The sequence below is a fragment of the Ciconia boyciana genome, chromosome 22 (assembly GCF_034638445.1).
Source record: "Ciconia boyciana chromosome 22, ASM3463844v1, whole genome shotgun sequence".
Taxonomy (NCBI): Eukaryota; Metazoa; Chordata; class Aves; order Ciconiiformes; family Ciconiidae; genus Ciconia; species Ciconia boyciana.
The window spans coordinates 6,375,070-6,399,565 of record NC_132955.1 but is presented as its reverse complement, the minus strand read 5'-3'; the positions used below and the strand labels follow the sequence as shown (position 1 = coordinate 6,399,565).

The 24,496-nt window shown below is 50.6% G+C and overlaps 3 protein-coding genes across 3 annotated transcripts; 2 read left to right on the top strand and 1 right to left on the bottom strand.

Annotated features, from left to right (window-relative positions):
• Positions 1–2,290: 2,290 nt before the first annotated feature.
• LOC140662367 (feather keratin 1-like) lies at positions 2,291–3,066 on the bottom strand. The gene is made up of 2 exons (XM_072885754.1): positions 2,991–3,066; positions 2,291–2,607 (listed from the first exon to the last, which is right to left on the bottom strand). The coding sequence occupies exons 1-2, from the start codon at positions 3,064–3,066 to the stop codon at positions 2,291–2,293; spliced, it is 393 nt and encodes a 130-aa protein (XP_072741855.1).
• A 4,213-nt stretch (positions 3,067–7,279) lies between these two features.
• Positions 7,280–7,594, top strand: LOC140662637 (feather keratin 1-like). The gene has a single exon (XM_072886206.1). It carries the CDS (start codon positions 7,280–7,282, stop codon positions 7,592–7,594), a length of 315 nt encoding a protein of 104 aa, XP_072742307.1.
• A 5,159-nt stretch (positions 7,595–12,753) lies between these two features.
• Positions 12,754–20,751, top strand: LOC140662636 (gametocyte-specific factor 1-like). The gene is made up of 7 exons (XM_072886205.1): positions 12,754–12,870; positions 14,698–14,795; positions 17,000–17,126; positions 18,119–18,205; positions 18,666–18,726; positions 19,812–19,878; positions 20,737–20,751. The coding sequence occupies exons 1-7, from the start codon at positions 12,849–12,851 to the stop codon at positions 20,749–20,751; spliced, it is 477 nt and encodes a 158-aa protein (XP_072742306.1). The 5' UTR covers positions 12,754–12,848.
• Positions 20,752–24,496: the final 3,745 nt, after the last annotated feature.

Genomic DNA, 24,496 nt, shown 5'->3' with positions numbered 1-24,496 from the left:
TGGTGGGCGATTGCCTTTACATCACTTGCTTTTTTCTCTTTTTTCCCATCCCCTCTTAGACTGTCCTTAATCTCGACCCAAGGGTGTTTTGCTCTCTTGCTCTTCCAATTCTCCCCCCGTCGCACTGGGACAGCAGATTAAGAGAAAAGCTGGTGGGCGCTTAGTGCTTGCTGGGGTCAGCACACCCCACAGGCCCACGGGCAGTGCATGTCCTCCTTGCCCCGCTCCTTCGCTGTCTGTGCCCAGGGCTTCCTGGAAAAGTTTCTGGGGAGAGGGAGGCAGGGAGAGACTCAGGGCAGGAAGAGGGGCAGCGGGTGTGGGCTGGGTGTCTCAAAGGGTTGTCCAGGAGCTCTCCAGAGCAGTGCAGTGACCAGCAGCAAAGGCTGCAGAAAGACTCACAGCTGAGGAAGGAGAGGAGCTGAACTGCTGCAGGACACAGCTGGGCGTGGTCCAGAGCCTCCAATGGCAGCTGGCTTGGTAGCAACAGACCCTGTCTCTCCACACATGCTTCCACCCCTGAGAAGCAGCAGCCCAAAAGCAGGGCCAGGAAAAGGTGCTTGTGTGGTAACCCCATCAAAACAAGTGGGACTCCCAGCACTGTTCCTGGACATCAAGGGCTTTCCTCAGCATCCCGGGCAGTATGAGCAGGACCTGAGCTAGGAGATAGAGGGTAGCGAGTATCCCACTCCGCTCAGCACTCACCTGATGGCATCTAAACCGCTGCTCTAAATACAAGAAAGGTGTCATGTAAGAAAGACCTTGACCAAGTGGAATGAGTTCAGCAGAGGGTGTCCAGGATGGTGAGGAGCTGTAGCACTTGGTCCAGCTTGCTGAGCGTGAAGAGAAGACGCTCTCTTGGTGGGAGACCGAAGAGCAGCTTTGGAGTAGCTGTGGTGAGGTCCCCTAGAAGACAGATCCAGGCTCAACACTGTGGCAGCGTGTGGTTGGAGGACTAGAGACAATGGGCTCATGTTGAAAGATGAGAGGTTTGGACTTGATAGGAAGAAAATGGTTTTCACCAAGAGGAGAGTCAAGCAGTGGAACAGGTTGCCTGGGGAGGCTGTGCAGTAACCCTCCTTGGACGCTCGTGGCTGACTGAGCTTGGAGCAAGGGGTCGGATCTGATGACCTCTGGAGGTCCTTTCCAACTTGATTATGCTGTGATCGTATGTTCCCAGGCCTGCCTTTTGTGCCTCTGCCCACTGGGGATAGGGCCAGCAATGAGGAGGAGGGCTGTGAGGGCAATGAGCGTCCCGGCTGAGGAGACGGGTAGCGTGCAGGAGCTCTCCTGAATGCTCCGTGGAAGGAAACAAGATTGCAAAAAGCATTGCTGCACCGGCTAGAAGACCACAAGACCCGTGGACCCCAGCTGTTGGGACAATGTTTTCCCAAAGATGCTGTGGCAGTATGTTCCCTTACTGTTCTCAAGCTTTTATCTTCCACCTGGTCTTCTCCTCACCCCGCAACTCTAAATCTCCATGCTGTGGTTAGGACCGGTTCTCCGAGGCTTTCCAGGGAAGGTATTGCCTCTGCCTTGTCAAGAACACATTCTTCCCCCCCCACTCCTGACTACTTGCTTCACAAGGCTGAGCTCACCAAGGAAAAAGAAAAGGTGTACACGACAAAGTTATGGTAGTGACTGAACTACGTTGGCTGATTCTATCCCCGTATACCCCACATAGGTAGAGAAGTTCAGAAAGCAGAGGGTCACCCAATGCACGACTAAGGATACTCAAAGCAAGGCTGTGTTAACAGTCAGTGCACAACCATCCCCCCAGAACCACCCCTGAGCAACATCTCTCTCCCTGGCCATCTTGGGAGAGCGTGTGCAGGGGAAAGGATGAGACAAAGGCATGGTGTGGGATGCAGCAGAACTTTAATGAGTCAAAAGAGGGAAATGGGGCTGATCCGAGTGGAGGCCCCAGTGCAGGGAGAAGCAGGGGCAGGCAGCAGTCTGCGACCCATGGCTGTGGCAGAGATCCCGCCACGTGTCCATCTGCCTGCCCCATCGAGGGAGCAGGGCAAGCAGGTCCTCCCTAGGCTGGCTTTGTGGGGCTCACAGCGCAGGGGAGCACAAGAGAAGAAGGACACGGGAGGGAAAGGAGGGAGTGGAAGAGGGGAAAGGCAGGCATGGGCCGTGCTTTCGGAGAGCCCAGGCTGGCCCTGTCCTTTTGCAAGGGGTGCTGGGGTTGCTCAGCCCCTCGGAAAGCAACACCACAATGCTCCGTCCCCAGTCCGGTACCATCTTGTGGGTCCCCTGGGGGCCTTCGCCAGGGCCATCGCCAGCACCTTTAGCAGGGGAGGCACCTCCTGCCGCAGTAGCGGCTGCCGAAGCCGGAGAGGCCAAAGCCCCCGGAGGAGATGGGCACTCCCTCAGAGCTGAGGATGCTGCCAACGGCGGCAGAGGTGGAGGACCCCACGGCGGTGCTCTGCGGGAAGGAGCTGAGGATGGGTCCGGGCAGGGTCACCACCACCGGGGAGGGCTGGATGACGACGGTGGAGTCCTGGCACTGCCTGACGCAGGGCTCATTGCAGCTGTTGGCCAGCGGGGTCGGGCCGCAGGGCTGGCATGGCGCACATGGCAGGCACTGGTTGTAGCAGGACATGTCTTGGGGCTGGAGGTGCACCTGGGAGAGAGGGCGGGGGGAAGCAGAGCAGGGGAGATGGGTAAGGAGCAGCCTGTCACCCCAGCACGAGGGACTCAAGGCACGAAGTGGAGATGAGAGCTGGAGACTGTGTAGGGAGGCCCACAGGCTTCTCCTTTCCCTCAGAAGAGCCCCGCCGAGAGTGACCAAGGCCAGGGAGATCCCCACCTACCCAAGTTCAGGAGACACCTCAGCCAAGCCCCAGCCTCTCTCCATGTCACGCCTTCTGCCCCCTTCCCTCTCCCATGGCAAGCCGTCCCAAAACTCCACATGGGAGAAAGGGGCACGTATGGGCTGAGGAATGCCAGAGGAGGAGGAGAAGGAGGAGAAAGGGCTTCAGACTCACCTTGTTCCCAAGGAGATGGAGGCGAGAGGAGTGGATGAGAGAGTGAGAAGGGCCTGCTTTTATTCTGCTCCTGCATCGCCCCAGGTGCACAGTCACCTGGCAGTAGTGACTGTGGGCAGTAATGGTGACGAGGGCAGTAGTGGTGACGAGGGCAGTAATTTCCCAACAGACTCACCTCCAGAGCAAAATATCCTACCTAATGGCAGAGGTTGTGTTTTGGTTTCCGTCAACGCTGCCATTACATTTCCTCATTTCTGACATGGCCACTCGGCCACGGAGGCTCCTTTCGAGTACCGGGATGAGAAGCCCAAGGATTTCCCATGCAGGAACATATCAGTACGGCCCCAGAAGACAAGCCCCAAGCGGAGCCCCGTGGAGTTGGGTTCTTCCTCACTACCTGAGGGGGGTGTTGGGGCTCGGGACAACATCTTGTTCCTCCCACTCTCCTCACAACACCATGCGCTTTGGCCGCAGGCTTTGGACCCTGACCTGCGGGACACACAAAGGCCTGGCCACTTCTCCAAACACGCTGACCATCTTGCAAGCCCCCCAAGCTGCGGGAGTGCGGGCAAGAAGGTCAGGCTGAGGGCAATGGCCACTAGGGCTTCCTGGAGCTGCGTACTTGGGCATAGCCCAGTGCTCAGAGCTCGTTTTCCCGGGGCCGGGATGGAACTGCCCTGGCCGCAGGGGAATTCAGCCCTGCGCGGGACACGGACCTGCAGACAGCACACACTCCTGGCTTGGCCTCACACCAAAAGGCTGACACAGGGCCAATCCAAAATTAGAGCGTGACTCGCCATGGGTAGGGAGAGTCTATCCCAGGAAGCTTGCCTACTGAAGGCATTCCCTTGCCCTCCTGGGACGCGTCCCAGCTGCCTCCATGTCTGCAGGGCAGGGAAGTGCATGGCCTCCTTGATGTAGTCCGAGAGCTGTTTTTGTACGCAGGGCCCTTCTGAGCACATCCCCTCCCTGAGCATCCTCAGGCACGTGGCACTGCAGGGTCCTGCCAGCCGTCACTCCCTGGGGAGCTGGAGGAACTCTTCTTGCCTCCCCAGTGGTGCTGATTTGTGCTTCAGGCTGAGGAGGCCTTTGGGGCATGGGAGGAGGCGTGCCCTAATGCCAGGAGAAGATGTATTGCCTGGGACCCAGGGATGAGTCCCAGCCGGTGGGGAGATGTTTTATGCAAGCCTTTCTTTCCCTCTGCAGAGTCTTCAGGAGAGCTCCTCACCACAGCCTGGTCTCTTTGGCCAGGAAGATGAGGCCTCTGCATCTGCTCCCTTCCACCCTCCAAGCCTCTCTCCGTTGCTGAGCCTGCCCCCGTGGGCAGATCTGCCCAGAGGAGGTCTGTGCTCATAGCACAGTTCAGTCCCCAGTCCGTACTGATGCAAGAGGTTCTTCCTTTCCGGGTGCAGGACTTGCCATTTATCCTTCTTGGATGCCATGAGGCTCCTGTGGGCCCATTCCTCGAGCCGGTCTAGGTCCACCTGTACAGCAGCCCTGCCCTGGAGCACATCAGCTGGCTTGTACGGGTCGACTTGTCTCAGGCAGTCCTTGGTTTGATGCCCACCCGCTGCTGGGAAGGCTCCCCCTCCTTCCTTCGACTCTTTCAGAAGGCACAGCAGCCTGGGAGGCCTCGTAGGTGAAGACTGAGAGAGAGAGGGCATTGACTTCCGCCAGCTTGCTCTCTGTCCACTCGTCAGGAAATCAGCTGCCCCAGTCAGCAGCGGGCCCACATTTTCCTCCATCAGTCTTCAGCTACTCTTGTAGAGGTGGATGTTGCTCTCGATGCTTTTCGCCTGTTTCTCTGGATGCCCCTTGCAAGACTCAAAGCCAGCTGAGCTTTGCTTTAATATTCTTTACTTGTCTGTGTGGCCCTTTGCTGGGCTCCGGTATGGCAGTGCCTCTCTCGTACTAAAGGGCCACGAGGACGACGCAGTTCATGGCAGTTGTGGTCTCAGCAGTGCTGAGCAGAGAAGAGGGATCACCTTCCGCAATCTGATAGCAAGCCTCTTCCTAATGCAGCCCAGGATGCTGTTGGATGCCGTTGCTGCAAGGGCGCGGGGCTGCCTCATGGTGTCCACCAGGACCCACGTCCTCAGCTGCAAAGCTGTTTTGCAGCCCATTGGCCCCAGCCTGCAGTGATGCATGAGGTTCTTCCTCCCCCACTGCAGGACTGTGCGTAAAGAGGTTTTTGCATTTCCCTTGGCTGAACCTCATGAAATTCCTGTCTGCCCATGTCTCCACCCTCTTGACATCCCTCTGAACAGCAGCACAGCTGTCTGCTGTATCAACGCCCTCCTCCCCCAAGTGGTGTGTCATCCGCAGACTTGCTGAGGGTGTAATCCTTCCAACCCTGCAGGTCATTAAAAAAGGGGTTATACAATACTGACCCTAGTCTGGGTCCCTGCAGTGCACCAAGAGCGACTGGCCTCCACCTGGACTTTGTGCCACTCATCACAACCCTTAGAGGCCAGCAGCCATGCCAGATTTCAGTCCCCTGCACTGCCCTCTTCCCTAGCCTGCATTTTGTCAGTTGGTCTGTAAGGCTTGTTACAGGAGACAGCGTCAAAAGCCTTGGTTAGATGAGATTAACAGCGTTTGCTGCACTTCCCTCACCCACCGGAGCCAGGCACGTCCTCAAAGAAGGCCATGAGGTTTGTCAGGCCTGCTTTGCCCTCCATAAAGCCATGCTGACCACTCACAATCACCTTCTTGTCCTTTCATCTTGGGAAAGGGCTTCCCGGATGATTTGCTCCATCACCTTTGCAAGGGATCGAGGTGAGGCTGACAGGCCTGTCATTCTCCGGCTCCTGTTTCATGCCCTTCTTGAAGACAGGAGGCTCATTGGCTTTCTTCCAGTCCTCAGATGCATTCTGGGACTGCTGTGACTTTCAAAGGGAGTTGAGGGCAGCCTTGTAGTGACACCAGGTCAGTCCAATCTGTTTACATGTTCCCAGACGTGATCCTCCTCTACTGTGAGTAAGTCTTCCCTGCTCCAGACGTTCCGAGGAATGGCAGGAGCCCAAATTCTGTACAGCAAATACTACCGAAAAGACCAAGGCGAGGAAGTCTTGGAGTATCTCCACCTTTCCTGTATCCCCTCGGGGGATATCCCCCGGGATTCCCCCGGGAAGCTGCCCCGTTCAACGCTGGGGTTGCCTTTGCCCTGGCCTTGCTTTTGCTGCTGACCTACCTGGAAGAAGACTTTCTTGTTGCCCTCCACATGCTTTGCTGATTCAACGCCAGGTGGGCTTTGGCCTTCCTAACCCCAGCCCTGCATACTTAGACAGCCTGGCAACTGTTCTCCCGGAGCAAAGGGCATCAAGAGGAAGACAGCTGAAACCATTGGCAAAGCCTGGCTGCCCAGGGATGCAATGGCCAGCGATTGCTGGAGCGAGCTGAGGGAGAGGGAGGAGAGAGAAGCACGTGGCATGTCCTTAAAAGAGGAACCCTTGGGGTCCTCTGCTGACGTGCGCAGCACGGGGCCGAGCTGGGCGTCTTCCGGCAAAGGGGGTTGCAAACAATTGCACTTCACTGCCCCAAGCCAACATCCCCTGCCTGCACGGGACCCCTCCAGCACTTGGGCTCGTCTTCTGCCCACACTGACACGATTCTGCCTGGGATATCCTTTGGCCTCTCATCCCAGCACATGAAATGATCCTGCATCGCGGACCAGGCATGTGAGAAATGAGGAAATGAAATGACAGCATTGACGGAACTAAAACACAACCTGTGCCATTAGGTAGGATGTTTTGCTTTGGAGGTGAGCCTGCTGGAAAATTACTGCCCGCGTGCAGTGACTGTGGGCCTGGGGTGGAGCAGGAGCAGTATAAAAGCAGGCCCTTCTCCTCACTCTCTCGTCCACTCCTCTCACCTCCATCTCCTTGGGAACAAGGTGAGTCTGAAGCCCTTTCTTGTCTTCCTCCTCCTCCTTGTCCTCCTCCTTCTTGGGGATTTCTCAGGCCATACCTGCCCCTTTGTTCCATGTGGAGTCTCGGGACGGCTTGTCATGGGAGAGGGTAGGGGGCAGAAGGTGTGCCATGGCTGGGTCTTGGCTGAGGTGTCTCCTGAGCTATGGGCTAGGTGGAGATCTCCCTGGGCTTGGTTGCTCTCAGCAGGGCTCTTCTGAGGGAAAGGAGAAGCCTGTGGGCCTCCTTACACAGTCTCCAGCTCTCATCTCCAGTGGGTGCCTTGAGTCCTTTGTGGTGGTGTGACAGGCTGCTCCTCACCCACCCTCAGGCTCTGCTTCCCCCTGCCCTCTCTCCCAGGTGCACCTCCAGCCCCAAGACATGTCCTGCTACAACCAGTGCCTGCCATGTGCGCCATGCCAGCCCTGCGGCCCGACCCCGCTGGCCAACAGCTGCAATGAGCCCTGCGTCAGGCAGTGCCAGGACTCCACCGTCGTCATCCAGCCCTCCCCTGTGGTGGTGACCCTGCCCGGACCCATCCTCAGCTCCTTCCCGCAGAGCACCGCCGTGGGGTCCTCCACCTCTGCCGCCGTTGGCAGCATCCTCAGCTCTGAGGGAGTGCCCATCTCCTCCGGGGGCTCTGGCCTCTCCAGCTTCGGCAGCCGCTACTGCGGCATGAGGTGCCTCCCCTGCTAAAGGTGCTGGCGATGGCCCTGGCAAAGGCCCCCAGGGACCCACAAGATGGTACCGGACTGGGGACGGAGCATTGTGGTGTTGCTTTCCGAGGGGCTGAGCAACCCCAGCACCCCTTGCAAAAGGACAGGGCCAGCCGGGGCTCTCCGAAAGCACGGCCCATGCCTGCCTTTCCCCTCTTCCACTCCCTCCTTTCCCTCCCGTGTCCTTCTTCTCTTGTGCTCCCCTGCGCTGTGAGCCCCACAAAGCCAGCCTAGGGAGGACCTGCTTGCCCTTCTCCATCTATGGGGCAGGCAGATGGACACCTGGCGGGATGTCTGCCACAGCCGTGGGTCACAGACTTGTCTGCTCCTGGTTCTCCTTGCACCAGTATCTCCACTCAGAGTGACCTCATTTCCCTCTTTTGACTCATTAAAGTTCTGCTGCATCCCAGGCTGTGCCTTTGTCTCATCCTCTCCCCTGCAGACGCTCTCCCAAGAGAGATGTTGCTCAGGGGTAGTTTTTGGGAGGAGGTTTTTGGGGATGGTTGTGCAGTGGTTGTTAACACAATGATTGTTAACTGTCCCTGTGTGGTCCTTCCTTCTTTGGACACTCCAGACACACACAGTCAGAAGGACGGGCGTTTCTCTGGGGAAGTTAGGGGTTCGTGGGTTACATGGAGAGCCTTCACCATTCCCAAAGCAGGGGAGGTTGGGACAGAGTGCAGTGGGCCTCCTTCAGGCACTGTCACTTGCAGGTGTTGAAGGCATCCATGACTCCTCCTGAGCCCTTGGCCATCAGGCCCAGCTTTGCTGAGCCTCTGTCCAGAAATGCCCTCTTGGCCTTGGTGCACGTGTACAGAAGGGGTGTGTGGCCACTCCCAAGCTCATTTCAGGAGCCTGGGCTGTGGATGGCCCTGGGAGTGCAGCAGCCCCAGAAGGTCTTGAGTAGGTGAGGAAAAGGAATTGCTCTTGCTCTGGATGTTGCTGTGCTGGGGGGGAAAGGCTCAGGTAGAAAATGGTCCCAGAGAACCACAGGAGTGAGAATGAGGTTAATAGGCTCACAGTGCACATCGTCCTCCTCCTTCCATCTATGCTGTGGGCTTCCTGGGTGAAGTTTCTGGAGAGACACTGAGGGCAAGGAGAGAGGCAGAGGGTTGTGGCCAATCATTCTTTAAGGGGAGTCCAGAAGCTCTCCAAAGCAGTGCTGTCACCAGCAGGAAAGACTGCATAGAGGGTTGCAGCTGAGGAAGGGGAGCTTCTGAACTGCTTTAGGACATTCCTAGGCATGATGATGCAGGAACCTCCCAGAGCCCTAACTGGCAGTTGGCTTGGTAGCAGAGACACTGCCAGCTTTCTCCACACACATCTTCCAGCTCCTTGCAAGCAAAAGCTCAAATGCAAGTCAGGAAAATGTGTTCTGCTGGAGAACTTCATCTATATAAACATGTCCCCCACTGGAAAGATCTTCCTACTGTGGGCAGGGTCTGCTGTGGGGGCAGGTGCTAATCAGTCTAAGAAGGGAACAGACACACATGGCTCAGCTTCCTTGCCAAAGAGGCTGGCTGTGTTCATGACGTCTCTTGAATTCACAACAAGACGTACCCCTGAATTTGGGAGAGTCTTTTCACTGTCCCCATGGTTGGAGAGCAGCACATAGTATTCAGCACTTCAAAGCTTGTCGGCACAGACTGTCAGCAAGCAAGGAGCTGCTTTCCCTTCTGCTTGCCTTTTCTTCAGGAAAAAAGAAGAGGTGAAGACCAAATGTGGAAACAAGAAAGGAGAAGGCAAGGCAAGATGCCAAGAACTCAGGGTGAGTTTTGCAGAAGTCATGTGTGCTCTGTCACCAAGTGACCTGTGCCTGAAGAGACAGTTTCCTGTTAGAAGTTCTCCCAGTTGCTTTGAGAAGGGAGCATAGCCTGTCCTTGTATCAGCAGTGGCTGCTTTAGATTCTGCAGACCAACAAACAGCTCAGGACAGGCACGAAAGACACATGTCAATCATTCCTTGACTGGGGAACATTCTGGAAATGGGGATAAAACGGGTCATTCCTGTGTGTAAACCCTTGGGTTTACATAATGGTCAGAGTTGTTTTATGATCTGCATTAGTGCAGATGAGAAATACACCACTGTAAGGGAGACTTCTCAGTCCTTTGACAGATTTAGTCCATCTCAGGCTTCTGGAAGCAGTTTAAGATTTTACATATTTTTTGTAGATAAAAGGACAGGAAGAGGCAACCCTCTCGGTGCTTGAAAATGTCCTTTGTTAATATTTCCATTCAAGAGAAGCCTACACTGTTCTCCTGATCTACTGTTATGATTCCATAAACGCACTATCTCTTGTACCTTAAGATGACTCTGCTGTTGCTACTACCAGAGAGCATTTGTAAATCTTCAGTTACCTCCTGGAATTAAATTAGGCAGGGCAGGACCTACTGCCAGAAAACCTTGTCTAGTAACTTCTAACTAAAACAGTGGGAAACCCTCCAGTGTATCTTTTTCCCCTCAAGGAAATCAGGGGATTGAAGGTCAATTCTTTTTGCTCACATCCATATGAGTCTCCTCATTTGAAGTCAGTTCCAAGGAAGGATTGCCTTGAGGAAATGTGGGCTGTGAGCATATATTGTCCAGGGAGGACAGAAGTAGAGGCAGAACGATGGAGGAGAAGAGAAGGTTTTCAGCTCTACAGCAAATGGTTCCCAAAATCTCATTTAGAGGGAGAAAATTAAAAAGTAGTGTTTTCTTTGCAGAAAAACTACCTAGGTTCTAAATCAGAAGCCATCCACCCTCCCGTCCCTTGCTTGTCTCACTACTGAGAAAACCTGTTCAGCTGCAACAGGAAGTCACTTTAGATGGAGTGGGGATGTATAGGAGGACATGCCAATGCAAAGCAAGTTTTTTAAAAAAATGCTGGCCACAATGCTAGTCAGGCGTGTGTGTTGATGAAGCATATGGCAGAGCAGTGATCATGAATATCGCTGTCATGGATATAAACTTCACAGCATGATGAATGCCAGGAAGACTATGCAGTAAAAATATTCAGTGTGTGTGACTTACCCAGCAGCGTAAGCACGAGTCGACTTTCTCTGTAGGCTCTGTAATCTCTTGGTTTGCCCTTTGTCCTGAAGTACTTGTATCTGACCAGAGTAGCTGTGTCCCCTAACTTGGCATCTACAACAGATTTGCTGCAGTCAGACAACACGGTAGAGGAGTTTGTTTTCTCATGGATGACCAAATGGAAGATGAAGAGGCATCTCAGCAACACAAGCCCAGAGGGGACAGTCATCCAGAAAGTAAACCATGGCTTCAGTGGGCCTTAGGTACATCAGCACAGCAGTGACTCACCTTCAGCAGGGACTCCAGATCCTTCAGCTCTAGGGGATGATAATCAGGCTCTGAGAGTGCTGAGGAGAGACAGCGGCAGGAGACTTTCCAGTGCCCAAGAGGAGCCAGGATGGGGATGTGTCTCAGTTGAAAATCTCCCTCCAGGCTTTCAAATTCACATGCATAGGAGGAGAATAGAGCTGGGGGCACCCCACTGGGACCCTAGGAGACCAATCACTTGCCTGGGACAGTGATGAGACCCCTTGATTGTCCAGGCCTCCTGGAGAGATTTCACAACACCTCTAGGGATTGTTCCTTGTGTCAGAGTGGGCAGTGTAAGGGAGCCAGAGTTTCAGACTAACAGCAGGCCTTTCCATGGATATGTCTTCAGTTCATGGTCCTACATTCAGCTGAACTAGCTGCAAATGTGTCCCTCTGAGAGGGGCTTTCCAGCTCAGAGCCCCACTGGAACCAGTGAAAGGTTGCGGCAGAGATGCAGCCCTGGAAGTCAAATTGCTCCAGAAGCGCTTCGTGAGCAGTATCAAAGTCTGCATGGTGGACGGGAATGTATGAGGTCCTCATGGCCGTGTTGTGATGCTCTTGGCCTGTTTTTACCAGGAAACTTTGCACGGGAGCAGCACACTGGAGTCTACACTGACCTCCAAAGAGCAGCAAACTCTTTTCAGATGTTCATTGTCTCTTCTTGCCCTGGGAAAAGAGGGGGACTGGAGGGAGAAGCCAAGACCATGTTGCAGTGGAAAACGGACCTCTTCTTCCAGTCATTCAGGTTTCCTTCCCTCATCCCTAAAAGACACTACGTAACATCAGGACAGGGATCCCCTCATGGACCAGAGCATGTCCATGCCACTGGGGAGCTCATGAACCCTGTAACCAGCCATCTTCTGCCCACATCAATGCTCTCCAGGCCAGTGTGTCCCACTCCACAGGCCTCGACCTGCTTCCTCCTGAGGCCTCCAGGTCTCTCGACCTGCTTTTGAGCCCTGTCCACACGAGCCAGTGCTCAGGAAGATGACGTGCTCTGGCTGCTAGCCCCATCCTGCAGCTGAAGGGACCTGGGTGGTGGTTTGCAGAATCCAGGCCCCTGCATGGCCAGCCTTCTGCTTTGAAAAAGTATCTCTCCATTCATTTCTACATCCACTGAACATTTATATTTTGGTTGCAAAATGAGGCAATCTTAAGACAAAGGTGAATGTGTTTGAACCCAGCAATGTGAGGAGAGGAAGCAGCAGGGCTCTCTGATTTCATTTGACAGTAAAACCTCAGGTTTCTTTCCTCCCGTGTCGCATGTGCCCAAAAGCAGGGTGTAAAAACGTGGCCTTCGTTCAAAGCTGGCTCTTTTCTCAGAGCCTTTGAGGTAAGAGACCTGTGGGGGCAGAAATCAAGTGGGGCAACCAAGTCACCTTGCTCCAAACAGCTGAAAACAGCCCAGCAGGTCAGGCCACCCACCAGGGCTGCACGGTGCATGGCTCCACCATGCCCTCAGCCACCTTCCAGCTCCTTCTCAGCGGCAGCCTCCTGCAAGACTTCCAGGGCAGGGACACACTCTCCCTACCCAGGGAAGGGGTTTCGAGTCTTCAGGCCCCATCTTGGGCACCGGTGGCGAGGAGGGCCCCGGCGCCAGGCCGGCGTTACCCGAAGCGTGGTTTGCCCTGCAGCAGCCGGGCTCCCCCGCACGGCCAGGGCCGCGGACGATGGCGCCCGACAGAGACCGGGGCCGCGGCGTTGCCCCGGCAACTGCTCCCCGACGGGAGGGGCCTCGCGCGGGGAGGGGGGCGGTTGCTAGGAAACAGCCGCGCAGGCGCAAAGGGGCCGAGCGGCACGCGGCCGCTACTACCGGAGGAGCGGCGGCTGCCTCGGCCTCGGCCCCAGCCCCGGCGCCGGCCCGGCGAGCTCTCTCGGCCCCGCAGGCCCAGCGCTCCGCGGAGCCCTTTACCATGGAGTTGGAGGATGACTTCGGTGAGGCTCGGGGTGGAGTCTCGCAGGGGGGAAGGGGAAGGGGAAGGGGAAGGTGGCTGCTGTCTTCTGCTGCAGGCAGGCCCCGGCCCGGCCCAGCCCAGCCACGCCACAGTAGGTTTGGGTCTGTCTCTGTGTCTGAGCCAAAAAGGTTCTAGTGGGTTGCTAATTATTTTAACTAGGCCAATGTTATATGTGGTTACCACGCCAGGCATGCTTCTGGTGTGGATGCGGTCTGGCCTTTAGGAAGCATCTGAATAAAGTGACTTAATTTGGGTAAAGCGTTGCTCCTGCCTGTAGCTATTGTCTCAGCTGACTCCAGACATACTTTGGTAGGATTGTTGTGCATTTGTGTTTGCATGCAGTATGGCTAAGGGACGGGGATCTCATTGGCACATGGCATCACTGTGGTGCCCCGGTGGCTTTGCTCATTGCATTCTTGTGTTAACTACATCTGTTTACCCGATCAAGCCAGCTCCTGTGATTTTTGTGTTTGCTGTTATATGTACTGTGGTGAGGGCTTTCCTCTTCCCCTGGTACTCACCTCTGTCTCCTTCCTTTTACTGGTAATGCACTTGGTCTGATCTTGTGTTGAGCCAGTTCACAGAGAGAAACCACTTCTGATTGGTCTTCCAGGGGCAGCTGAACCAGTACAAAGCTTGTCAATCCTTCTTAATGATGAAGAAGTGTTTAGTTTTCAGCTGTTCTAGTGACCTAAACTGGCTAATGGCTAGTTCCATAATAGCTGAGATGTAAAGAAGGATTAGGTTAATCCTTCCTTCCTAGCGGCTCACGGCATGAAGTCCACTCTGTGTGACTTCTGCAACAATGTCTTAACTAGCTGTCAGCCCATGGGCTGATATAGCTCCCTGACCTGGCTGTTGAGACAGCTAAGCACCAATGCACCTGTAAGAGAAGGGGATGTGATGGCAGGGGAGAGGCTGAACGGCAGCAGCCCATACTTAGATCTGTTTAAGCTACTGTGTAATGAAATCCTAGATGTGCTAAAAGCCTGTGCAAGAAGAGTGGCAGAGCAGAAAGGGTGAAAAAAGCCTGGTCTAGCTCCCTTGTGTGTACCCCACAAACAGATCCACAGGCAGCAGCGGGGGACCTGTGCCTCTTTCTGGCTGCCTCTGTTCCTCACTGAGAATATGGAAATGTGGGTGTTTTAATAGATGTATTTATGTTTTAATATATTTTATCTATAGATAGATAAAAAATTTATATCGTGTATGCATGCACCCATGCTGCTTTACTGTTCAGTGCCTAGATTCTTAGATGTTTTAGCCAATTTAGTAACTCCTCAGCTCCTAAATAATTGCATGACTTATGAAAAATTTCACTTAGAAGTCATGTGCACCATGTTAGGCATGCTGCTTCCTCAGAAACGAAACTAAATTGTCTGGCATTCTTCCTCCAGCAAAACTAGCTGTTGATCAAAAAAGGTTTGGTTCAGACTGACAATGCTCCTGAAGGCGCTGGTGGGTGTGTCATCATCCCACTGATTCTCCTCTAAGATAGCTGGAAAAGTACTGCTGTCCTCATTCACTTTAAGTAAGTGTGGTTACCTACCTAATATGGTGCTTCTGACTATTCTCTGTCTGTTTTGACTAACATACCAGTCACTGCAAACTTCAAAATGAATTTGTTTGGTTATGCAAAACAGGTGCCTGCCTTAATGAATGGTTTCAAACTAAGAACAACTGGTTTAACTCCCTAAGATCACAGCCCTGATGTGGTATGGTTTTTTTCCCCACTTCACTGTGTTAGTGATGCTAGATCTTGTCTTTCTAACTAGTTTTTTTTCTCCCTGTTCTTCCGTTCTACTAGATGTTTTGGATCCAGACAGATTAATACAATGTCCATATAATAAACATCATCGAATCAGAGCCTGTCGGTTTCCCTATCATCTTGTAAAGTGTAGGAAGGTAAGCTGGACTGCCAAACAAGGCACTGAATGGCAGTAATTCTGTACATGTAAATATGACGTGCATGTTCTCATTCTTGTTGCATTTGCTGGCTGGCTGGAGTAAGTTCCTGACAAATAGCCTTGTTTAGCCTTTATTTCATATAACTTTATCATTTGTTTAGTAATAGCTTCAAGCACATGTTAATTCACCCAGGACTGGTGTGGCTCTATTGAAAGGAGATAGAGATTCTTCATGGTTAGGTCAGGGAGGAAATTCTGGTCTCTTCCAGCAGCTCACATGGAGGTCAGATACTTTTTTCCCACTAAATTGAAGAGAGAACTCAGTCTTGAGTAATGTGCACCCCTTCTGGCTAGTCAGAGTAGAATTGTTGCGATGTTGCAATTCATTTTTTAAGTGCTGGAAATGCAGCTGCATAGCAGGGTGGGGTTTTTTTGTTTTGCTAATAACTATTTAATGTGCATCTGGCAGAAACTACACATCCTGGGCTCGGCACATATGGGAGAGGGTTTTTTCCCCTCTCCATCTTTTATCCAGAATTTGAATACCAATCATTTAATAGGAAGCATTCCTTCCTCTCTTCTCTGTTGTCATCGTGGTTTGTTTTCTTTAAACTTGTCAAGTGCTAGCATCCGACTGAGCTTTGGGTTTTTGCTGAGACCTTTTAAAACCCAATTGTTCCTCTTTAAGTTTACCAGTAAATTTGCCAATGTGTTTTTAAAATAGTATAACAGTGCTGTACCTTCCAGTTAAGATGCAGTTGTAGGGTGTGTGTCCTGGTATCAGTACTTATAAACAATTCATTCTGGTGGAACTAGAGCCCTAAAAAATATTAAGTAACTAGTGCAGGTGGTGGGCAGAGCTAAGTGGCAAGTGCCTCCATCTTTCCAACATTCAAGAGGGCTGAAATTTTCATTGTTGACCCCCTGCAAATTTTGGCAAGAATGTGCTTGTGAGCTAGGTGAACAATGTGGCAAGTAGACTTTTAACCATGTTGGTTTTGTCCTTGTGTTGCATAACTGATGACCAGACAGTTTTGGCAAGCTTAGCTAGTTAGGAGGATGAGGTGAGATAGTGATCCCCAATCAGACGCAGTTGGTGTCTGTAAGTAATTAGCAGAAGAAGGGCTTGGGGATTCTCATCTGATCCATCTGAAGATGCCACTGTGTGATTATTTGCAGTGGCAAGCATCTGGGCAGAGATTGTTGTTCTTGCTTGGTAGCTTGTTGAATTTCCTTTGCATACCCTATGCATAAAATCCAATTAAACGCTTCCACCTGCCTCAACTTTCCATTGCTTTGTGCAGAATGCAGCCTTGCCACACAAATGGGGACACTGCAAGCAGAGCAAGTTGAATCCTCTCAGCTTGAACTGCGTTAGCATTGAGAAGCTTCTGGTGTGCGGCCAGAATAGCTCACTTAAGCGAAGTTGAAGCAAATGATGGACACTGAGGACACAGCAACCCTGGCTGTATAGACTGGGTAATGGCAACTGCCTTGGATGTGCCTGCAGCCTGTGCTGCAGTCACGTATCAGCAGTAGCAGAGGAGATACTGCCTCAAGCAGTGTCTATACAAGGTGCCTCTGCCTCAGGTGCAAGTCTGATCCCTACGAGCAGAGCTGCATCAGCCAGAACCAGGCAGGCACTGGGACAGTGGCAAAGTTGTGCTTTTCCCAATAAAGGCTGTATTATTTGCAGGGGGTAGGCTAATTTACTGCAGTGACAGCTGAGCACTGCCAGTAGAATCTGTGTCTGTGATAAAGTTTTACTTGAATGGTAATCCTGTAGCACCAAAGTCTGCAGGTGGAATGCTAACAACTCCCTAGCTGTTTTGAAAGGTTTAAGGAATTTCTCTGCCTTTGTGCCTGCTTATCTGCCTGAATGGTTTAGATTTGCCTAACATCTCTCCCCTATTGTTTTTTAAAATCATTTCATCTGTGCTTTAAACCACACAGCCATATTGCCAGCTTTGCAGTAAATTGTAGGGAGTTTAGCTGAGCGTATGTTTCATTTCTGTCAATTCAAGGATGGCTCAGTTTCTCAGTGAATTGTGTTTTAAAGAACAGTCATGTTAGTTGCCCCTTGCATTTTTAGTGTCTGAACAATATATTGCCAAAATATCCTTGGGTTTTTTTCCTATGGATTAGCAAGAGATAAGTGAACTTGAGAGATATGGCACATGATTTTGGTTTTCCCTTGTCTAGAGCTACCCTGAGGTTGCAAAGGAATTGGCTACGTGCCCCTTCAACGCTCGCCATCTAGTTCCTCAGGCTGACCTCAGCGATCACATAACAAAGTGCAATGACAAAGGGTTCATTGAGCAAGATATAGGTAAGAGAACCACCCATGCTCTGAGACATTTGTTCACCCTGCGGACTGAGGTCTCCTGTTTGTAAAGATAGCTCATAGAATAACCGAAAAGTGGGAGTCAAATTATTGTCTGTAGTTTTATGTGACACAGCGGCTTTGGGGAAACTTGAGTCTTATTTGCTTTGATTTATTGGGTAGGTTCATGAGAATATTGCAGATGCTCCCGGTAGGCCTTACACATATTTTGTTACCAGGCTTGTTGAATAAGAAGGTTGTACCCTAGACTGAGCATGTTGAAGTACCTCCAGCAGGAGCTGGGATGCTTTAAGGACCAGAAGGACAGGCGCTTCTTTTTGTAGAGCTGATCTCCCTTTTTTGAAGCTTGACCACTGGTGCCATGTGAAAAGTTTATTTCTACCAAACAGGTGTCTAAGCTATGGAAACCCCTGCAGCTGTTCTCCTCCAGGGCAACCTGAATAGTTCACTCCCACCAAGAAATGGGCAATTCCTCTTCTAGGCTGCACTGCTGCTGCACTTTCTTCAATGCCATACAATTCAGATTTCAGTCTCCTGCCCGGTGAGACAAGGTGGGATGGGGGCTGTCCAAAACCTGCAAAATCAGGAAGGTATCCTGAGCTATGCAGTGTCTTTTTTTTACATCCCCTGCAGTGGCTCTTCAACTATTGCCACACTACAGAGCAGATAGATAGTTTTCTATGTTCTGTAGAGTTGCACTGAGGCTAGCAGTGATGCCTGTAAGCAGGTTTCCTCTTTGCTCGAGCATTCCTGCTGCAAAGTTCCAGGGGGCAGAGTCTTTTCCTGTTCATTGAAAAAGGCAAATTCGAAGTTGCTCGATTTCAGATCAATACCTGGCTCCTGGGTATACCTAACCCTGTTTGCATTGTGCAGGGTTTCCTCTAAAGCCAAGAGATGTTTTACAGCTTGATCCAAAGCACTTAATGCCTCTGAAGCAGGATTGACTGCTAGTCACTGAGTTCTCTCTTTTCCTGAAGTGAATCAGTCCTCTGGCTTCCAGAGAGAGCAGATGAATGCTGTGAGCACATGGCAGGCACCTCCATGTGATGAAGACTGGGAAACAGGTGAGGAAGTTCCCCACCTGACACACTGCTGCCTTCTCCCTGGTCCTGTCCTTCAACTCCACTTGGGACAGTGTGAGTCCAGAGATGCTGTTCACTTAGGTCTTACTTGTAGGACACCTTGCTTATGCTCATTCCTAAAAACATGCATCTCTCCACCCCACGGGCTTTTCCTGGTATAGAGAACTATTCAACATGCCTGCCATAACTGGCATGGAGATATATTTCCAAGCATTTGCTCCTTCCCATATAAGCTTTTGTACCTTATGTGCAATGGTGACAATGGAAACATGGTAACTTTTATGTTCCTCAGTTAAATGACAGTGAAGCAGACACAGTCATCATTAATCTAATCAACTTTTACTCCCTCTTGAACATGTAGAAATATGACAGATATTCCTGATCTGATGGCGGTTGCTGGAGTTTCTTAGTTCTGAGCCACAACATCTGTTTCCTTTTTCAGAGTCGTTGGAGCAGTCAGATTCTCCTTTTGTTTGGGGCATGACCAACTCTGGTATAAACAGGTAGTGAATGCAAGTTTGATTCCTTACAAGAATGTTTTGTATAGAGGAATATTGCAGCCTACTCCCAACCCAGCCTCGATGGCTGGACATGGTCTGACTTTGCTGCTCTGCAAACCAGCACTACTGGGGGGAAAAAACTATCAAGCTATGTCTGGAGGAGGGAGGGAGCTTCCCCTGTTGAAGTGTCTGATGCTGAAATCTGAGACCATTATTTGCCATTAGCAGCAAAGCACTGGAAGGAGGGATACTGATTAACAGTGAATGTTCTTAGGGTGCTGGTTCAGTGTTACTTGCTTTCTCATATGACTGGCCTGTACAAGAGAAGGAAGCCCTTAGTAACACAGATAGTCTCTGCTCTTGTATGCATGTGGCAGGGTGCTCTTCCTGCCTGTGGCCTATGTTCAGGCCTATGTTCATGGATGTCTGGCCAATGTGCAGGGGAGAAAGGTGCTGAGCCTTTTTGCTGACTTTGGAAATGTGGCCAGGTGCTTCCCTCTGGAGCCTTTTCAAATGGTTACTGGGCTTCTGTTGAGCTAATGGCTAGCTAGCAGTCCCTTGTGACCTCCTGTCACCTTAGACTTGGCAGATGTGCTGGCATTAGGGCACTATGTTAGCAGAAATCTCCCTCTCTTGCCCTTTGCAAAGTGTAATTGCAGTTTGGGTTTGGGGGAGTGAGGAGCTTAATGGCCAGCTGCGAACTCAGTGGAGCTGCCTTGACTGGTTTCATTGATCCAACAGTGGATCGTGATTGCAGGCTGTATACAAGATGTGATGGCACCACCAGAGTTGCCAAAGCATGTTTTAAGGTTTGTCTGAGCCCATACGCAGCAACAGTCCTGCACTTGACAGCTCTGCAGTTCTCTCCTTCCATAAGGGGTGACAACAGTGCTATCTTGTTTCACTTGTTACACTTTTTGGAAAACTTCCTAGTGTTTAGAGCGTATATAGCTCTTCTAAGCACCACCACCTCCAAGTGGCAAAGTGCCATCCCCTTATATCCCTGCTCTCCTCCATTCTATAGTAAAATGCATAAATTTGAGCAAGTGCATTTGTCAGGAGAAGTAACTGAAGTCTTTCAGTTCCAGTACCACCTTTGAACAAAAGAATTGCTTGCCTTCAAGAGTACGTGCGCCTGAGTCCTTCCCATACGCTGTATCATGGAAAGCCTGTAAGTACTATGCATGTGGTTTTGGCACTGTAACATCTGTAGATGGTGACAGTTGCTGAAATCTCTGGCTGCAGCAGTGCTTCATGGCCACCACTGCATGGACAGGAGGGGTAGTATATAACACCTGCCTCCCTGAGAGCAGCTTCTGAAGGAATCTGATGCTTGGATCATCCTCTGTATACTTTCTTTGAAGCATTGTCTGTATTATTTCATATTCTTGACAAGCCCTTCATTACAGTGGTCCAACTTAAGCAGCACCGCTCCCCAGCCACTTTGGCTCTGTCTTTCTAAACAAGTCCTTCCACACCATCTGCGCTAACCACTTTCACCCCCCACTTACCCCCCCACTTAAACCAAATTATTTCCTTGCTTTGTGCAACTCTGCTCACTGTCAGATTCAGCTAAGTCAGAGCAGGGGTAAAACTAGGGCTCTTTAAACCAGCACTACTGGGGGAAAAAACTATCAAGCTATGTCTGGAGGAGGGAGGGAGCTTCCCCTGTTGAAGTGTCTGATGCTGAAATCAGAGACCATTATTTGCCATTAGCAGCAAAGCAAAAGCTTAAAGGTGCTTTGAGGAATGGCCGTATTGTTTCCCACTTGGAGCAACTAAACCCAGTACTCTCCGGGCTTTGCAGGCATGGCTTCTGCACAAGCCAGTGACTGCAGTTGTCATAGGGTCAGGTTGAATCTGCCAAACCAAATTAAAATGTCACTTGTAGATAAGCCTCGTTGCCAAGGTGACAAGTGCTGCTTCAGCAAAGGCCACTCTCACTTGGGGGAGTGGAGGAAACTCTTGTATTTTTCTCCATCTTGTGCCAAAAATGTGTCTTGCCCTTTTCAGAGTTTGGAGTATTAGCGTCTCTTCCCCCTGGAAGTTTGTTCCACCCAGCACTAAATGGCTCCCTTTCTAGGACCATAGAGCTCCTTCGGATGGCAGATATTCTCTGGACCTGATGTCAGGACTCTGTAGACTTGGCTGTTGCAGCATGACGTGTTTTCGCAACATTTGAGTTTGTAAAAACGTCCTTGGTTGCCAAATCTTTTTCCCAAACATTTGTTTCATAAGTTACCCTCATCTTCATTTGGTGATCTTTGTTACTGTTACTGAGTAAATGGACTGATAAATTTACACAGCACCAACTCGGAAATCTTCCCTCCTTAGACAGCAGTGAGTAGTTAACAGGAAGAAACGCAGGAATCAGCAAGCCTCTGTTGGTTCACTTGTCAAATGGCAGCGCTGACGATCTGTGAAGCTGTTCTCTTTGCTCCAGTGATTTGGAAACAGCAGGAGAACTCTTCTGAAGTGGTGATGGGTTTTAAGGGATGGGGGTGGGGAAGGGGAGTGATTTTAAGTAGAGGAGGTGTAGGGTCTGATTAGGTTCCTAATCAGAGAAGTGATAGTGGGAAACAGAACAGCATGGGGGGTTGCACATACCACTAAAATCTTGTCCCTTAGCTTGATGCTTTAAAACAAGTGTGTCCATTTGCAAAAGAGGCCCCTTCAGAGTTTTGTGCCAACTGTAAACGAAGGTATGCAATTATGCGGGGGGGGGGGAGGGCAGAGGAGAGAGGAAATGCCCTGCAAAAATGGCAGATTTGTGTGAATTCAGGCCTTGGTGTAGCAGGAGCCATAATTTCAGTCCCATTTCAGTGGAAGTCAGGAACCACACAACAGGGTAATTTCCAGGAATTTCTACCCTGCACCATAAGCGTGTGTCTTGCATCTGCAAAGCAACACTAGATATTACTGTTCTCAGGATTATACGGTGTCTAGCATGATTTCTGTGGAACTTTTACTGGACATTTGTGAGAACATTTGGTTGTTTGCTGGGGAGATGCAGAAAACTTCCTCCACAGTAAGCTGCGGTCATAACATCTGTAGCTAGCGAAGTCATATTTGAGGGCCTGTTACAGCGTGGAGAGCATAAAGTAAGTTCTGAGAGTTTCTCCAGCCTGTAAAGAGGCTGAGACTTCCTACTGCATAATGTTTAATTAAAATTATCTGGATCAGCCAAACCCAGAAGTATTTTTTCTGTGCATGTGCTTTTTGCTTTTTATCTTGTCAGCATCTGAGTTTGTCCACATAGGGTCTGTAAAGTGGACAGTTTTGGTTTTAAACTACATTGTCATTTACAGAGACTTCTGTCTTCTTCCTAGAAAGCATCCTGATCACGCCTTTGCAGCTTCAAGCCGTAAGCCTTAACTTTGTCACATGGGTCCATGGTGCTTCAAGTCATACAATAATGGGGAATCCTCTGTGAATTCCTTAAAACATGCATAATACCAAACAGGTGAAGTTTAAAGAGTACATTTAAGTGCTTGTCTAGTTTCCATTAGGGTTTTGTAGTTTTCTAACACTTAAAACACATTTGAGATCTCTAATGTAACTGTTCTTTGTTGGGGGGGGGGGGGGGGGCAGGAATGGTTTAAATCACTAAAAATACATGTTTGGGACTGTAAATGTTTGGATCAAGCAGTATATTTCTAAAAATGGATACAAAGTACAAAATGGGATCTAAATATACAAACACAAAGAATTAAGAAACCAGATATGGTATTTGTCTAGAAATAAATTAATGCCTTTCAGATTTTGAAAAGAATGTTCCTCAAAATACTGAATTTTCACCATTTGAAGTACTACCAATGTAAAATAATACATGTTGACTGGAATGTGCAAAATTAGGATTATTTTAAAGTTCGGTTCTGTCAAGGTTCTTGTTGGCAATTTAGAATAAAAAGGTTATGAATACTCTTGGACCCATTTTATATTTGAAGGATACCTGCAGTGATTTGTTATACTCTTGTTCTGTTGAATAAGTAAATGCTTACACAGTAAGCCCTCCACTCAACCTTTATTTGATTATTTTTTTGTCACTTTGAATGAAAGTGGTGACAGATGTCAGCTGTTTGATTGTTTCTGGTTTGACTGCAGTAGCTTATTTGCAGGACTTATGGGCCAGAGCATTATAATTTTACAGATAGATGCCATAATTGGGCCCCATTACCCTAAGTTCACTTAATTGAAGTTGGTGAAAGACTGGCAGTACTTAGTGCAGTACCTACCTGCTTTTTCTTGGGTCTCGCCACTTGTCTGCACTGCAGAGGAGGTAAGCTTTGGGTGCACTTACTCCCAGGAGGCACACTATCCCAGGCCCCAGCTCTTTGTTAGGGTGAGTCCTGGGAGAGCACTGTTCTCCAATAGCCCTGCCTTCCTCGAAAGGACCAGATGGGCTTGGAAGGTCATGGTTGTGACTTCAGAACATCCCCTGGCCACAATAATTGGGGGATAGGGACCACAAGAAATGAGTTTGTCTTGTAGGGTAGGTGCAGCCAACACATGACAGAGCTCTGATATCACATATCCTTCTGGGCAGCTTCCTCAAGCACATCCTGCAAGTGCCACTGCCTGTGAAGAGCAGGAAACCCATAGTTTTACTGTTCCCTGCAGTGATTTGGGAATGCAAGATTAACAGGCTGTAAGGATGTAAAACAAATATGACCCTCCTGCAGCATTACAACTATTTAAAATCCCAGTATTGTCTATCATCGGGCTGTTGGGATGAAGCTCCCTCTGATTGTTTTGTATTTACCACTAAACAAGGAATGTTTTTAAAAGTATGCCAAATGGCACCTACTCCAAGGTGGCAGAGTGAGGACGTGCATGAAACTATCACTCTGGTCACAGCCACATACTCCAGTGTTAAATCCTCAGTCTCTCTTATGATGGGCAGGCTGTGCAGTGCTGGAGCCTTCACCCCTTTCCCTAGAGGCTGGATGTGTCCCTTGCCAGGAGAAGCTTATGGGATGTGGGGAAATATAAGCCCCTTTTGGCCTGCTGGGGAGGGTTTCTGAGCACATGCCTGCATGACTGTCCCCCAACCTGAGTTTCTTGGTAGCTCTCAATGGTGCCTGTGCTCACTCTGTGAGCACTCCTATAGGTGCACCCTGCCTGCTGGGCCATTTCTGCCTTGTCTGAGCTACCAGCTCTGGGGCAATAGGACTGGTCTGACTAGAAATGCCTATGGAAATTTGGGATAGAAATGGTGCGTCTGCAGTTGTTACTGGTGACTCAGGAGGGAGGAGAGGAGGCAGCGTTTACCTTTAGGCATAGATTCCTCTGTGTTGGGGAGCCTGGATGCACTGGAGTTCCTTGTTGTTTCTCCTGGTGCCTACAGCCCTGTGTGGTGTCGTCTGGGTCTCCCAACCCCTGATTTGCACCTGGCCACAGAGGTGCAGCAGCTCTGCTCAGTGGTGAGGTGCACCCATGCTGTTGGTGCAGCTTCTGGACCCACAGAGGTCTAGTGCTCTGCTTTGTCCTTGTGGCTCACTGTATGGTTCTGCCCAGACTTCCTCCCACTGAGCCTGCACTGCAGGACACCCCCATGCTATTGCTGTGCCCCACTGGGGCTGGAGCACAGCAACGTCCACAGGCCTACATGGATTGGTGGTGAACCAGATCGCTTTCCCCCTGGTGGGCTCTGTGTTCCCTGTGGGCTGTGATCTGGTCAGCGCAGCCAGCTCCGTACAGTTCCCCCTGTGGGAGCCCTTGCTTCCTGGATCCTTGCTGAGTCAGACCCTCCTCCACACCTTGGCGGTCTGGT